Raw genomic sequence first — 16,479 nt, forward strand, 5'->3', positions numbered from 1 at the left:
GGGGAGGAAGAGGGAGATGAGCTGCTGGGCCAGACCCACAGGGCACATCTTGAAGGGAGAAGTGGGTGCATCTTGCTCTTTGCAGAAGACAGAGTTGTCTGGGCCTGGACACAAGGGGACTGGGTCATGACAGGGAAGGGTAGAGAAGATTACAGCCCATCTAAAAACTACCTAAAGGGCACATATCTCCACAAAATCATTTGAAATCCAGTCCCTACTCCCTACACAAGGACATTTTCCATTCAGCTTTTTAAACTGTCCCTGCAGATGTGAGTTCCCTTTTGTGACTTTGGGTTCCTGCTCATTCCTGCTGCCATGGCTGTGTCTGGGTTGAGGGTGGAGGGATAGAGAGCGAGGCTGTCTGTTTTGTCTTTCCATCCCTGGGAAAGGGTCTCACTCTTTGGTGCATTTTGACCTTTGCACCACCCATCACCGTGGTCCTCTTTGCAGAAGGAAGCGTGTATTTAAGGAGGAAGCAAGTCGTCAACAGGCAGAGGTCTCAGCTCAGCCAATGGGAGTGAGCCCATGAGAAGGAGGAAGAGCAAACACTAAGAAGCAGAAAGGGTCCTGGGGACTTTATTCAGGAAACAATGACCCTGGTAACGCTACCCTTTCCAGGGGGCTCAACCCCATTGCCAGGGAGTCCAGTTTATCACCTGGAAGGACATCTAGGGCTGGAAGGCCCACCCCTCTCTCCCTTGGCCCTGGGGTTTGAGGCAGAAGCCCTGCGGGCTGGGGCCTACACTGGCTTTGGGCCACCAACGCAGGTACATCAGGTGGGATTCCTCCCAGAAGCCTTTGGCTTGGAGGAGGACCTAGGCTCCTACCTGCTCTGAGTTTGCACTTCTCTCCAAGGCTGTGCTACCCAGATGCCAACAGTATCTGGGTCCCCGTTGCTTTTAAACCCTACAAATAAAGCCTAACACCCTAGTACTTATCCCAGGAAGAATCCTAGGCATCGCACCCCTCGCCCAAACCTGCCTTCCTGGGACAGGAGAATTTGGAAACGCTCCCGGGCCGGTCCCCAGCGCTCCCTCCCAGCTGAGTCTCAGCCCCTGCCGTGACAAGCCCTAGGGGAAGGTCCCCAGCGACTCGCGGGAGGTCCGGGCACGCCTGGCTGTGGGGCAATTCGGCCCTGGTCAGGCGGCCGCGGTCGCAGGAACCGCATGACGCGGCAGCCAGGAGGTGGGGGCGCGGAGCGGAGAGTCGCCGTGCGCTCCTGGTTCCCGGCTTTCCTGGGCGGTGGCCAGCGAAGCCGGGCCGGCGGGGGCGGGGGCGGGGGCGGAGAGCGGCCTTTTCCTGCCTGGGGAGGAGTGGCCGGAGCCGGGGAGGTCACTCGGCAGCTGGACTGGCTGCGGTCGCACACGCTCCGCGTCCCGGCTCCGCTCGCCCCTCTCCTGAGCGCGCCGGACGCACCGGGCACACGCGCGCCCGGGGCTGAGCCCTGTCCCTCCGCAGCAGCCGAATTTGGGGGCATCTCCCCGCTCGTGCAGCCAGAAAGCCGCTCCATCCCGCATCTGAGAGGTCACATGGGCCCTGGGGTCACCTGCCCGTGCAGGGGCCACCCGCCTCGCTTCCAGATGAGGACCTGGATCGAGCCCGTGGTGGCCTCGACCCAGGTGGCCTCCTCGCTGTACGACGCGGGGCTACTCCTCGTGGTGAAGGCGTCTTTCGGAGCCGGCGGCCTCTCCAACCACAGCGCCAGCCCGTCGCCCCGCGGGGCTCTAGAGGACCAACAGCAGAGGGCCATCTCCAATTTCTACATCGTCTACAACCTGGTGGTGGGCCTGACGCCCCTGCTGTCCGCCTACGGGCTGGGCTGGCTCAGCGACCGCCACCACCGCAAGATCTCCATCTGCGTGGCGCTGCTGGGCTTCCTGCTGTCGCGCCTCGCGCTGCTGCTCAAGGTGCTGCTGGACTGGCCGGTGGAGGTGCTGTACGGGGCGGCGGCGCTGAACGGGCTGTGCGGCGGCTTCTCCGCCTTCTGGTCGGGGGTCATGGCGCTGGGATCCCTCGGCTCCTCCGAGGGTCGCCGCTCTGTGCGCCTCATCCTTATTGACCTGATCATGGGCTTGGCGGGGTTCTGCGGGAGCATGGTCTCCGGGCATCTCTTCAAGCAGATGGCTGGGCACTCTGGGCAGGGCCTGGTGCTGACGGCCTGCAGCGTGAGCTGTGCCACTTTTGCCCTTTTCTACAGCCTCTTTGTGCTGAAGGTCCCTGAGTTGGCGGCCAAGCCCGGCAAGGAGCTCCCCACCGTGGATAGCATGTCCGGCATGGTGGGCACATATCGCAATCTGGATCCTGATCAGTTAGACAAGCAGAGTGTAGTGGGGCAACCTCCATCCCCGGGGAAAGCAAAGCCCCCCAAATCCATCATTGCCCTGCTCTTTGTAGGGGCCATCATATATGACCTGGCAGTGGTGGGCACAGTGGATGTGATGCCCCTTTTTGTGCTGCGGGAGCCTCTCAGTTGGAACCAAGTGCAAGTAGGCTACGGGATGGCTGCAGGGTACACCATCTTCATCACCAGCTTCCTGGGCGTCCTGGTCTTCTCCCGCTGCTTCCAGGACACCACCATGATCATGATTGGCATGGTCTCCTTTGGGTCAGGAGCCCTCCTCTTGGCATTTGTGAAAGAGACATACATGTTCTACATTGGTGAGTCTGGCATTCTTGGGGAGGCACAACTTTGCTGGTCCCCTGTGTCAGGGATGTTGTGGTCTAGGTGTCCCAGCTTGGCACCTGGGATTGAACATGCTACCTAGGAGGTACAAGGGAGACTGGAGTATGTACACTTGAATTTATCTGTATTGTACTGTGTATTATCTGTATTGTTGGTTGAAATGTTACCAGAATGGGGACTGTGGCTCTAGGAGGTGAGATCAGTGGAGCCTGGAGACAGGAGGGGAGGCTTCAGGATAGCCTTGAATGGGGAAACAGGGTTAGGTTTCTTCTCCTCAATTTTAAAGGGATATAACATTAAGTAATCCAGCTAAAATCCCTTAATTAAAATCATTTGGGACCAACCAAGGGCTTTTTAAAAAATGCATAACAATTCTCAATAAATGCCTTTTGCAACCACTGTAATAAATTCCCTCAAGGAAGCAGAATGAAGTTTCCGTCTGGGGACACAGGTCAGACAACCACAAAGCAGAGAGCTCTGATAGAACTTTCTACAAGGTTGGAAATGGTCTATGTCTATTCTATCAGATACAGTAGCCACTAGCCACATATGGCTATTGAGCACTTGAAATGCGGCTAGTGCAACTAAAGAACAGAATTGTAAATTTTATTTCATTTTGATTAATTTAAATAGCCACATGTGCCTAGTGGCTAATATATCAGAACAACCCCAGACAGTTACCAGAGGCTGTCTTTGGTCCAGGTCACACAGCTCAGAAAAACACCTAACAAAATGGCAAGATTACCTCTGGACAGTTACCAATGAAACAGGCCACGTGCAAAGTCCAGAGTGCCCATCACCCCTTCCCTTTCCACCACCTCTACCTACCTCTCCCTGCCCCATCCTCCCCCTCCCACCCCTCCACCCCCCTGCATCTGGATACTCAATGTGTTACTGGGACGCATTTCTGGAGACAGTTTGCCAAAGCTCCTAGGATGGTCTCCTGAAGACAGACACTTCTCTCTTGGGGAGGCAAAGAGAGGGGCCTTGCTTCGGTGGCACCAGTTTCACTTCCCTAGGAAACATTTAACTCTGCGAACAGAGACGTCCTTCACCATATGTCACCATGCCAACTGTGTCCTGCCACCTTGCAGATTGGCATGCAGCACATACAGCTCAGAGAATTAGTCTGGTGCAGGGAGGGCTCTAGTCTGCCATCAGAGAAATTACTGCTTCCCGGTCAAGCCATGCACAGCCTGTGGGGAGGGGGAGTCTAAGTGAGGCTTTTGCTTTATTCTCATTTCCTCCTTGGCCAAGGCTGGGCTACAGTGAGGAGTGTTCTTGTGTGATCTCTTTACAGCTCGAGCCGTCATGCTGTTTGCCCTCATCCCCATCACAACCATCCGATCAGCCATGTCCAAACTCATAAAGGGTTCCTCTTATGGTGAGTGGAAGGAATCTCTCCAGGATTTCTGCCCTGGTTGGTTCACAGCTGCTCAACGTGAGGCACAGACCTGCAGAAGGCACATGAGAGAGTTCCAGAAGCATCCTCCAATACACTAGGAGCACACTGGTTTCCATTCAGGTCAGAGGGGGTGAAAACAAGAGAATGGGAAAGACTGAGAAAGTCAGTCACTGAAAAGCCACAGCCACAGAAAGACACCATCATATACAGGCCTCAGGAAGATCCAATTAGATGAAGGCAGAATTCCTAGTGAATTTAGTCATGAAGACTGATAGGGAGTCCTTGGAAGATCAAGGGGTCCCCTAAAAGCTTCCCAGAGACTCAGCTAGTGGGAATAAGAAAAGAACGGCAGTATTATTTTGGTAACCTCTGTCCCATCCACAGGAAAGGTGTTCGTCATACTGCAGCTGTCCCTGACTCTGACTGGGGTGGTGACATCCACGTTGTATAACAAGATATATCAGCTCACCATGGACCAGTTCGTGGGCACCTGCTTTGCCCTCTCCTCCTTTCTCTCCTTCCTGGCCATCGTCCCAATTGGGTAAGCCTGAAACAGTGTCTGCTGTTTGCACTGGGGCCCTGGTGCTTAGGTCAAGGAATGTTGGGCCATCTCTAGCCCACCATTGTAGGATTATTTATTTTCAGCATTTATGCAGTGGCTTCTGAGGAGGCTCTGTCACAAAGAAAAAGGCCCCCTGCTCTCCCAAACTAATAATCTGGCAATTTGGGAATTCCCCAAAATCGCAAGTAATGAACAGAGGGCTCTAACCAGCTGGCTCACTTCCTGGCAGTTTTGTAATGACAATTTATTTATAGGAGCTTCATGTAGGTCCTAATAATCAGAGGCTAGGATTAGAAACCCTCTTGAACCATTCAGACCTCTTTTGTTTAGCTTCCTTTACATGAGAGTCCTCCTACCATACTTAAGAGACTATTTCTTCTCTGTGCCCTCCAAGGGCTGTGTGCTCAGTACCACCAGAATCTCCTGGCTACTGGACTGCGTGAGCTCCCCTCCAGGGCCTCGGGCAATTCCCTTGACATCTCTGGGGGAGTTGTCTCATTTGTAAGAGTACTCAAGTCTGGGAGATAACAGGCTAGTGAAGCAAAGGAAAGGCACCCTGGTCCCGTGGCAAGAGCACTAGCCTAAGGCATCAACAAAATGGAAAGAGAGCATGGAACAGTTTTGTCTTTGGCCAGCCCTGTCCAATAGAAATACAGTACAAGCCACATAGGCAAGTCATACGTGTGATTTTAAATTTTCTAGTAGCCAAAATATAAAAGTGACAGGTGAAATTAATTTTAATAACTTGTTTGATACCCAAAGTATCATCTCAACATGTAATCAATTTATAAAATTATAATCAATGATATATACATTTTTTAAAACTAAGTCTTTGAAATGTGGTGTGTATTTTATGCTTATGGTACATTTGAATTTGGACTAATTGCATTTCAAGTGTTCAGTAGCCCCATGTGGCTAGTGGTTCCCATATTGCACAGCACAGCTTTAGACTGTTAGGCCCTTTTACCCCTTCCCCTGACATGAAGGTCTCTCATGCTTGTATGGGTGCTGCCAGAAGAAAAAGGAATATATATATCCACAGCATAACTATATTAAGTATAGATTTGCATTTTAAAGGGACCTGCCTGGTAGCACATGAGAGATATACATATCAGTAATGGTGGCGTTACAGGCAGCAGAATAGAAAATAATTGAGGGCAGGTTGGAAGGGACAGGAAGTGGATGGTAATAAAGCCCTTTTTTGGAACTCTTACATCACATCATAATATAGGTCCTGCCTGCATAGAATGTTGAGCCTCCTGGGACAGGAGCCATCATTAAGGCTCTTTGCTTTATTTCATAGTTGAAAAAATAAGATAGGAAGATGAAACAGCTGAGAGAATTTGTACAAGCAGCAGGCATGACCAGCTCTCATTTCCCGAGGTGTGGGGCTGAACGAGATCTGTCCTCAAACTGTCCAACCCTTAGGGCTTTTCATGTGCACCTGTTTTCTTGTGAGTCTTGGATGAAATGGGTTGGACTGACTTGGCAAGAGCTAGCATGCAATGCAAACTTCTCAGGAGTCCCAGCTCTTTGGCCAAGTGAGTAATGGATGGGTAGTTTTGCCCACTTAAAAATTATCCAGTCTTGGGGCCCGCCCGTGGCTCACTCGGGAGAGTGCGGTGCTGATAACACCAAGGCCCCGGGTTCGGATCCCATATACGGATGGCCGGTTTGCTCACTGGCTGAGCGTGGTGCTGACAACACCAAGTCAAGGGTTAAGATCCCCTTACCCGTCATCTTTTTAAAAAAAAAAAAAAAAAAAAAAAATTATCCAGTCCTATTTCATTGGCAGTTTGAAATAGTCTCCTTAACCTAACCAAAAACCAAAAAACAACCAAATATAACAAGTCTTACTAGTTAATGTGTGTCATAAAGACATAAATAAATGAAAATGAGAAAATTCAATAATTGGTTGCTTTCTACAGTTTCATCTGCTTTGTGTGCTAAGTAGGATGCTTTGCCTTCACTAAGAGACTTTAGGGCACACGAAGCAGGTATCCTGCCCGTGACATCTCACCCCAATGTACTGTATAACATGCACTTGAACTCAGTCATATAATCCAAGCGGGAATCTTAATTAGTGGTAGAGGGTCTTTATGATCTTATATCAGAGAGGAAGGGGAAAAAATCTTGAAAAAATCAAGTAGGCAATTGACTGAGTGCTTATGCAAATTAGGCACTTAAGTAATTGCTAATTGTTCCCTCTTATAGACATTTAGTAGTAGAGAGACATATCTGTAAACAAAGCCAAGTTCTCTGTACAATGGGATCACCAGGAAAGGTTTCAAAATTACTGCTTGTCAGGATTCCACCCCCAGAAATTCTGACTCAGTTGATCTGGGGTGCAGCCTGGGCATAGGAATTTTTAAAAGCTTTCCAGACTTTTTGAATGTACAACCAAGATTGAGAACCTCTGCTATAAAGGGAGTATCTCCATTAACTCTCCCTTTCACAAAGTCTTTTAAGTAAATAAGATCCTCACAAATTCTTACAGCTAGAAGAGACCAGGGCAGTACCATTAATAAATTGGAAATTACTCTAGCATCAATAACTGGGGTCAGCTAAATTCCCAGGTCCCTGGGAGGTCAGCACGTAGCAGTAGTCACATCCCCACATGCTGGAATATTGCTAAACAGTTCACTTTAGGCTTAGACCCAAACATGGTTTCGGCTCATAGAGCTGTAAATTAACCTAGAGAGTGTTGAAACAGATGGTGTGACTAATACTTGTGGATTTAGCATTTGTTCAAAGAGCAAGATGTAACCATTAACCTGTCACTAACTCATGCCATGCTGGACAACCAATGTAAAGCCTGATTAAGGGGTTGGTCCCTGTCCTTTCCTTCTGCCTCCCCTTTTTGTGATTATTAAAATACCGAAGCTCTGTTTGTAACCTCGGAGCACTTCTCAGGGTAGCTTGGAGGTATCTTCTGGGGCTGCAGTCAGTCATATTGGCTCAAGTAAACTCTTTGTTGTTTAAGCCATGCCTCAGTTTCCCTCCTTGGGTCAACACATTAATCATTAAGTGAGAACAACAGGAAAGACCAGTAGAGCTTTCTAACCACAGAAAGAAAAGCTACATTCCAATGAGATAAACACCCAGAAGGCATGTCAGAGCAGAAGAGAACTTGAAGGGCAGAAGCTTGGACCAGGTCACAGTCTGCATCCTCCCCCTTGATGCCAGCGGAGGTCCCTTGGCCAGAGCTGCAAACAGCCTATTTGCAGTCCCAAGGGGCAGTGACTACCCCTCTTCCTGGTACCAAAGTGAACCGATATCATGCTAGTGTGAGAACCTGCCCTCTCCTACTTGCTCTTTACATACAACAGGGAGATGCTGTGGAAGTAATTGTGTGGTTCTGCCCATCTGCAACCCTCTCCCCCAACCCCTTCCGACATACACGCTCAGCTAATGCCTCGTGCTTCCTAGAGAAATTAGAAGTCATCAGAAGAGAATGATCTCATCTTCTCCAATCTACAAACCTACATTCATTTACATCTATCTTATTCTTCTACCTTTTTAAAAATGATAATAATAGCAAACACTTAAATAGCCCTTACTGTGTGCCAGGCACTGGTTTAAATATTTTATATATTTTAACTAATTTAATCTTCCCCAACAATCCTCTGTGGTAATGACTATTATTATCCCCATTTTGCAGATGAGGAAACAGAGTCTCAGAGGTATTAGGTAACTTGCTGAAGGGTACACAGCTAGTAAGTGTCAGAGACAGGATTTGAAACCAGGCAGTCTCTCTTACCCACCCCCTGCCATTGCTTCTCAGAAAAGTCACCTGGCATTTGGGTGCCGCCTCTCCCACCTAACGTAGAGAGCTCGCTCCACTGCTCGACCACTCTCTCTCCTGAACTCTTCCTACCAGGACTGACACATGATCTAGCACCCTCTCTCCTACTTCTCATAGCCAAGGTCTCCAAAGGCTGTCTCGCCTCCGCACCTCCCATTCACTTTTCAAACCACTCCAGTCTAATTTCCCCCTCTCAACTCCACCGGAGCTGCTCTCATCAAGGCCACCAATGACTTCTTCGTAGCTGAATCAGTGGACACGCTCCAATCCTCATGTCACGTATTTCTCAGCAGCCCCAAACGCCGTTGACCACCTTTTCCTCAGGAGTATTAGTCACATGGCTTTTATAACAAGTCGCTCTCCTGGCTTTTTTCCTGCCTCTCTGATTGCTTCTGCTCTGGGCTTGATATTCTCACTTGATATTCTCTAAGCAATCTGAAGTATGTCCACAACTTTAAATTACCGTTCAAACATCCAAAATTGGCTTCTTGATGCCCTCCTAAACCTACTCTCACTCGTCTTTCCCATCTCGTTAAACGGCACGACCACCCACCCAGGGTAGAAACCTGAGAGTCTCCAGTATCCTCCATCTTCTTCATCTCCACCCACCTCCAATCCATCAGGCCTCATTGACTCTACCTCCAAAATGTGCCTCAAACTCATCTTTTTATTTTTACCTCTACTGCTACTACCCCTAGTCCAAAGCATCTGGACAACAGTTAGCCTCTGCACCGTATCCCCACATCCACTCCTGTTCCCTTCCCATCCTCTCTCCACCAGGTGGCCACAGCAATTGCCTTAAAGTGTAAATCAGATCATGTCATCTGCTCAAAGCTCTGGCTTTCATTGCTCTTAGGATAAAATCCAAACGTCTCACCATGGACAACAAGGTCCTGCATAATCTGGCCTTGCCAACCTCTCCAGCCTCCTGTTCCCGCACCCACCCCCCTCCCCCACCATTTATGCTTCAGTCACAGTAGCCTCCTCTCCTGCTTTCCCCCTTCCTCAGCCACACCTCTTCCTTAATCCAACTAGTCGCTATCTTAACTTAGACACCATTTTCTCAGATAGGATTTTCCTAACCCTTCTTGATCTAAATTAGATCCTTCCAGTATATGCTCCCAGAGCTTCTTATATTTTTGCTCATAGCATGACAGTTGATGATTATTTAGTGATTGTCTGTTTGATATGCTTGCCCCCTAGACTGTCAGCTCCCTGAGGAGAGAGACCATGGCTCTTTGGCTCACCATGTATCCTGTGCCCAGCAGAGAGGCTAGCACACAAAGTCCTCAGAAAGCTCTTGTTTAATGAATGGATGCTTTGTGAAAAAGGAGTGGCACCACAGACCACCCACACATCCCAGAGCTGCCTATTGGCTGCCCAGGGAGTCAGGAGTTGGCCATCCGCACGCAGCTGTGCTGCAGCATTCACAGTAGGGTTCATTCTGGAGTCAGGGTTGCAAGCTGAGTACATGTGGGCCTGTGCCAGCTGCCTCCAGGTCTTAGCTCTCCACTTGCCAGCCTTGTAATACAATGAGTTTTCTTTTAAGTACAGTAAGTGCCCCTCCTGTAGGGCCTGGAGACTCACGGAAGGTGGGAAATCAGAGTGTTAGGAAGTTGCTACAAACCTTTTCCTTAGACTTGGGATTTAAGCTCCAGGTGTTGTGCATCCATCAAGAAGAGCTGTGCTCTAGCTTAGAAGCTGAGGTTCCTAGAGCTCAAACAGATGGGAAGGCCACAGGCCGCAGAGGTTGAAGGACATGCCAAAGCACACAGATCCAAGACTTCAATTCAGAGCTCCTATATGCTATGCATTCATTTATTTACAAATATTTCTAAACAATGTAAAGGTGATTTATGGGAGAGAGAAAGGGGCTATGGAAAGGCAGGTGAGGCAGCTGATGCTGCTTGGGATTAGCCAGGGCTAATCTTGATCTTGAGATACACGTGGGAGTTCACCATCAGGCAGAAATGAGAGGGAAAAGGATTCCAGGAAAAGGAAATCAGAGCTGCAAAGGGCTCATGATGTTATGGGAAAGAGGAAGGAGGTCATCCTCACGGAACTGGAAGTGAGAGAAGTTCCCTTGGGCCCTCTCCACTCAGCGTGGCATTCTGCTGCCGTGATGGCTATGGGCTCAGTCTATCAGTGATAAGGTGGCTAGAGACCTCCCTGACGTACACATTGGTGGGAGGAAAAGGCCACCCTTTGCCCATCCCAGTTGTTCTCTTTTAACTCTCTATTGTTAATACTTTCAGCATCGTGGCCTATAAACAAGTCCCATGGTCGCAATATGGAGACATCACAGAGAGATGAAGGCGCTGCCCTATGGGAGTTGAAAACACCAGCAATGGCCGGACCCCCTTGAAGACAAAAGAAGGGACTGGGGAACTGGTGACCAAAGCAACCCACTGCCCAAGAAACCCAAGTTCCAGCCAGAGTTGGCCTCAGAATGACCTGCTCTGGCTCAGGGTTCCCTGGTGGGTGGGGAAAAGCACTTTCCTGGTGATGGAAGAACTTTCTCAGCTTTCAGACGCCCTGTTAGGCGGAGGTTAGGTTCTGCGGGCAGCAGGGCGTGAGCTCGCAAGGGTTACAGGCACGTGGTGACTCAGCCGTCCATGCGCTCTGAGGGGCTTCCCGCTCCTGCTGCCACCAGCCAGCCCCCTGTCTTCCCAGGATTGTCGTGAGGGCTCCAAGATACGACTGATGAGTCACCTGGGTGCTGTGCCTGAAGTCCCATAGGAGAACTCCACCAAGGGCTTGCACTGTCAACAGCCTCAGGGGAATGTGTGGAAGGGATGTTATGTAAGAACTGCCAACAGTTTTGCATGAACAGTATCTTTAAAATTAAAACAAAACCTTGAAAAAAAGGTTAGCTTTCTTCCCTGAGGCCTTGTTAGCTGTGAACACTCAGGACAGCAATGGAGCTCAGGCCCTTGGCTTCAGGGTAGTGTTGTTGTCCTTGCTGCTTGTAAGAAGCAAATACCAAAGACTTTCTTCAGTGGAATATTCAAGTGAATACTTTCTAGTCAACAACGCTTCCCGAAGGGGGTGGTGTGAGGGGAGAGGAAATATGCTAAGAGCCCCTTTATATTGAGGTACTTATTTTTATAGCCTATTTTACTGACATATATAAAAGCAGATTCAACTCCTAATAAAATCAACATTCATAGTATGTATGTGTGTGACTCCTTCTTTTCAGGTCAGATTCCCACTATAACTACAGAAAAAGCTAGAAAGAGCATTTGAGTCTCAGGGCATTTGGGCTCACAGTTTGTATCTCTAATCCTCTTGCAGGGAATGAACAAAATTTGATGGCACATCTACTAAGGTCCCAGCACCACGGTAGGTGCCAAGATACAGTGAGAACAAGATATGACTGTTCCGACCCTGGCAGAGAGCATTGTCTAACACATGGAGCAGACAGGACAGCAGGCGGTGAAGTTTCCTATAGTAAACACTAACATAAGGGAGCATGTTACTCATGTTTGGGAGAGCAGGCTTCCCAGAAGTGAATCTATGTGAATACTGGAAGGCTAAGTAGGAGTTACCGATGCCAGATGTTGGGGAACATTCCAGGCAGAAGGAACATGTTGGCAGGCCTGGAGGTGAAGATATGGGACTTCAATATGAAGGGAGCAAAGGAGGGAGGGACAGGTGTCAAAGGAGAAGCGATAGAGAGGTGAGGCTGGAACAGGAAGGAGGGACAAGGTAAAACAGCCTTTCAAAAGAAAAAAAAAAGCATTAGAGTAATGAGGATAGCTGTTGGAAGATTTTAAGCAGGAACACGGTACGCCTACACTTGCATCTTAGAAAGAGCACTCTGGCAGCACTGAGGAGAATGAATAGGTGGGAAGAATGAGCAAGACCTGCAGCAAAGAGACCAGCTAGAGACCCTCGCAGTAAACCATATGAAGGCTGATGGTGACTGACACTGGGGAAGAAGCTATGAGCATGAAGCAAGGTGAACGGACATGGAGAAACATTTGGGAGCTGGAGGTCAGTAGGAGTTGGCCACAGGTGGACTATAGAGGGTGAGGCAGATGAAAGCAAGAAAGATTCAGATGTGGAGTTCAGGCAGCTGGGGTGAAGGCAGAGCCCCTCACGGAGACAGGCAGCACGAGCAGAGCAGGTGGGATGGGAAGGTGAGTTCACGAAAGGCCACACCTGACTCTCCAAACTCACCAATATGCTCTCTCCTTGCCCTCCACCCCAACCCCTGCCCAGTTCCCCAACCTGAACAAATCTAACCACTGGCTTCTCCATTCCTGCCCCTGAAGTGTTTGCTCTTAACGTTTAAAGAAATTTCCTTATTTGTCCACCTTGACCCTGCTACAAACTTGTGGGTTTTAGCCTGAGCTGCACTCACGAAGTCCAAGTTGAAAAGCTCCTTTTCAACCCCACCTGTCAGCAGGTTAGCAGTTTCAAACATTTTCGGCTCTCCTGGGCTACCATTTCTTCTAACAGATGCTCTTAACCTGTGGTTCTTAGACCAGCAGCATCAGCATTACCTGGCAATCTGTCAGAAATGCACATTCTGGGGCCCCTCCCAAATCAAACTCCAGGAGTGGGGCCCATCAAATGGTGTTTTCACAAGCCCTCAAGAATCACCATTCTAACCTATGGGGCCTGACTTTTTCTCCTTAAGAACTTTCCCTGAGTCCTCCTCCTCTCCCTGCATCCTTAATTCTTGAGGCCCCAAAGTCCCTTCCTTGATTCTCTTCCCAAGTAATCTGCTCTACTCCCACGGACTCTGAACTCTACTTCCAATAGTCGTCAACATCTCCACCTGGATTTCCTAAAACATAAATCCAAACCAAATTCTTCTTCTCCCACCCTACCACCTAAGCCTACCCATCTTTTATATTTCTCTCCTGACTGATTTCAGTTAATGGCATCACCCCCAGCTCCCAGGCTGGCAATCTCCAAGTCATCTCTGAGCCTCTCCCCTCACCACAGAAGTCTCTTAAATCCAGCTGCTCATTTGCACCTCCCTCTGTCCCTTCTTGCCACAATTTTTTCAAACTGTTCCTATCTATTCCTCAGGTCTTCGGTCTGACCAGCATCCTATCTCCATCGTCTTCCTTAAAATAGGAAAAAACATATATCCCGCTTAAAAAAAAAAAAAAAAAAAAAAAAAAAGGCAAAGCATTCAGAAAGGATTGTTATGGGAATATCCTTAATATTTAAATTGGCCATATTTAAACAATAGCAAGAGTCTTTCCATAAGGGCTATCATATAGTGAGTACCCACCAGACACTTGGGTGGTTCATACACATTGTTGCTAGTCCTAGCGGCCGCCCTATGGGGAAGGCTTGTCTTCATTTCAAAGATCATAATTCTCAACGTTCAAGGAGCTGTGACTTGCCTAAAGCCATATAGCTAGGAAAAGCTGTGATTTGATCCCAAATCTCTCTCTCTCGTATTCCACCTTGCTTCCTCACTTTATATGATTGCAGTCTTAGATTAATGATGTCTACCACCAGTAAGCCAAGCTCAGCACCATTTAAGGTCCACTTAAGTCCAATGCACTGCCAGCATCAGCTAAGCCTAACTGAGCACTCTGGACTCTAACTTGCAACACACTCTAATAAACCACAGATATTTCTTCCTTACAAATTCTTTGAAAATCATAGCAGGCCAAAACATCAGGAATGACTAGCCCTGACCCAGGTTGTGCTTGGTCATGGGATGGAACAGGAAGAAATCTTTCATGTAATACCTGGGCTGGCTGTCAGGCTGGCTGTCAGCCTGCCTACCAACCGTGACGGTTATTACAATACGTAGTTTCTTTATCTCCCTAAATTGCTGCTGACCTGCAAGACGTAGGACAGAGTTCATTGAGGATGGGTCTATAAAGAAGTGAAGAAGAATAAAAATAGTTCATATATATATGAAATATGTATTTCCTGTTTCTCTGTATATCCTGATTCTTGCAGGCCAACTGATGTGTGTTCACAGAAAATAAGAAAACAGAAAAAGAGGCATGCATGTTTTCCAATTCATGAAAAGGTATAAATGAGAACATGAATCAAAGTAAAGAAAGCATCTTTTATAGGTTTATTGGTCCGTTACTTTAAGTTAATTGAGGTAAAGAAACTTTTTAAAATTTACAAGCTAATAGTTTATCAAGCAATACAAATTCTTTTGTTTACCTCCAAATGTAATACTAATCCCATAGTAAACAACAAACAATTTTTTATACACAGATATGTGAGAAAAAGTGGACAAAAACCTCATGCCAGCATCAAAAATTCAACAACTTTTCTCCCCCCATTTTACAATCTCTGGGTTCCATAACAAGAAAAGGTGACATTCCTTTCAAAGTCTGGTAGCTTCATGAAACAAGGACTTGATCTGTAAATCATTTTCTTATCAACACATTCAAGCCATTTTTTTTCACAGCTTCTGTTTTGGCTTCATGGCAGCATAGAGAAATGATTAACACGTACAGGAGGACTTCATTGGTAAATACCTCAGAAGGTTTTTTCCTTTAAAATTTTAAACATAAAGAATGATTTCTAAAAATAAGAAATATGGTCCATAATTCGGACATGTCCTAAGCAAAAATTTTATCTCTTCTTTAACAGTGAAAATGCACATTAGAAAGTTCACTGGCAGTTTATTTCGTGGGAATATGTCAGATGTACATCATCTCCCGATGCGTTCCCAGCTCACAGAGATGCAGGGAACCGGCACCTAGAAGTACAATGCACAGGGAATCGAGGGCACAGGACCAAACCTGGGGATGTCCAGGTGAACGGTGCTGACTGTTCAGAGACGCTGGTTAGTCGATGACGGCGCGGCTCACACAACCACCGCTTCATCACGCTGATTCGCAGTGTTGCTTGCAACCTACTTGCCCCTCTCCCCATTTGTACATTGAGGAAAAAAGCAATTTTCCTTCGCTTCCTCCAGTATCATTTCTGACTGAAGGGTCAGCCTAAGACTGTGAACAAGCCTGTCCACCAGGGGTGTTGGCAGCTGTCACCTGCTGTGACCCAGTCTACGGAGAGCCCCGATTCACCCAGTGACAGGGCGGTGCTCCTGAGAAAGAAGCAGGCACAACTCTTCGTCACTGGGTTTAATAGTAAAAGCTCTGCTTGACAGACTAAATTGCATGAGTCAACAGAATGTGTTTTGTGTTTTTGGCATTTCAACCTGTGGAGAATTTCTATCTGAAACATGCTGCTCTGAGGCCCCCCCAGTATGTTAAAAAGCTGTTCTGCAGAATCAGGGTAAACCTTTAGTATTGTCATATTATAGAGTTCTTTGTATCTACATGATTTGTCGATGCTGATACCATATGTTCTGCCATCAAAAGTATGCCAAAAGGCACTAAATTAATCTTTCACACTAAAACAAACAAACGAAAAGGTTTGTGGTCCCTGTGTTTCCTTATATTATCAAAAATAGCATTTGGCAATAGCGATACTTAGTTTTCTCTTCCCCAAAGGCAACCTTAATTATGACCCTCACTTTCTTGTGTTTCTTTAAGAGGACTGAGGACTATGTTAGAGCTCTATTATTTAAGCTGAACAACTGATTACATTTGTAAAACTCTTTCTACCCAGAATTCTAAAAACACTAGTTGAAGAATAAGGCATATTAGTGGGTGTTGACAAATTCTCAAAGAGTAGAGTTAGGCTTTAACAGTCTGTGGCATTTTAAAATTCTGGATTTGTTGATTTTCAAGTGCTAAATACAGAGAATATTTATATACGAGACAAATATCATATTGGTTTGTTATTTTTTTAAAGCACTTATTTACAGACTACCTACGGTAGTAAAAACTACCTGGATAACATTTTCCTGCCACATTTTCTAACCCACAGAAAGGGTTAGACAGTCATGCCCAGGATGCATTTTAAACACATACCATGAAGAAAGAACAGTCAACCCCTCCCCGGCAACAAAGCCCCACCCCCCATCCTTTCCTAATGCAGACACACACTCTGATACATGCAGCAGGGGAGAGACCAGACATCCTTAAAACAAAGAGCTGACAACCTACAAGGTGGGTTGG

At 47.4% G+C, this 16,479-nt stretch overlaps 1 protein-coding gene across 1 annotated transcript; it reads left to right on the top strand.

The window, feature by feature from the left end:
* Positions 1-1,529: 1,529 nt before the first annotated feature.
* Positions 1,530-10,768, top strand: SLC46A2 (solute carrier family 46 member 2). The gene is made up of 4 exons (XM_063081503.1): positions 1,530-2,658; positions 3,984-4,067; positions 4,473-4,629; positions 10,711-10,768. The coding sequence occupies exons 1-4, from the start codon at positions 1,530-1,532 to the stop codon at positions 10,766-10,768; spliced, it is 1,428 nt and encodes a 475-aa protein (XP_062937573.1).
* Positions 10,769-16,479: the final 5,711 nt, after the last annotated feature.

Source organism: Cynocephalus volans, chromosome 17 (genome assembly GCF_027409185.1).
Source record: "Cynocephalus volans isolate mCynVol1 chromosome 17, mCynVol1.pri, whole genome shotgun sequence".
NCBI lineage: Eukaryota > Metazoa > Chordata > Mammalia > Dermoptera > Cynocephalidae > Cynocephalus > Cynocephalus volans.

Excerpts from the sequence above, each read along its gene's own strand:
- SLC46A2 (XM_063081503.1), top strand. The coding sequence starts at position 1,530 with ATGGGCCCTGGGGTCACCTGCCCGTGCAGGGGCCACCCGCCTCGCTTC. Across the intron at positions 4,068-4,472 it reads CATAAAGGGTTCCTCTTATG|GAAAGGTGTTCGTCATACTG; the intron begins GTGAGTGGAAGG and ends TCCCATCCACAG. Across the intron at positions 4,630-10,710 it reads CTGGCCATCGTCCCAATTGG|CATCGTGGCCTATAAACAAG; the intron begins GTAAGCCTGAAA and ends TAATACTTTCAG.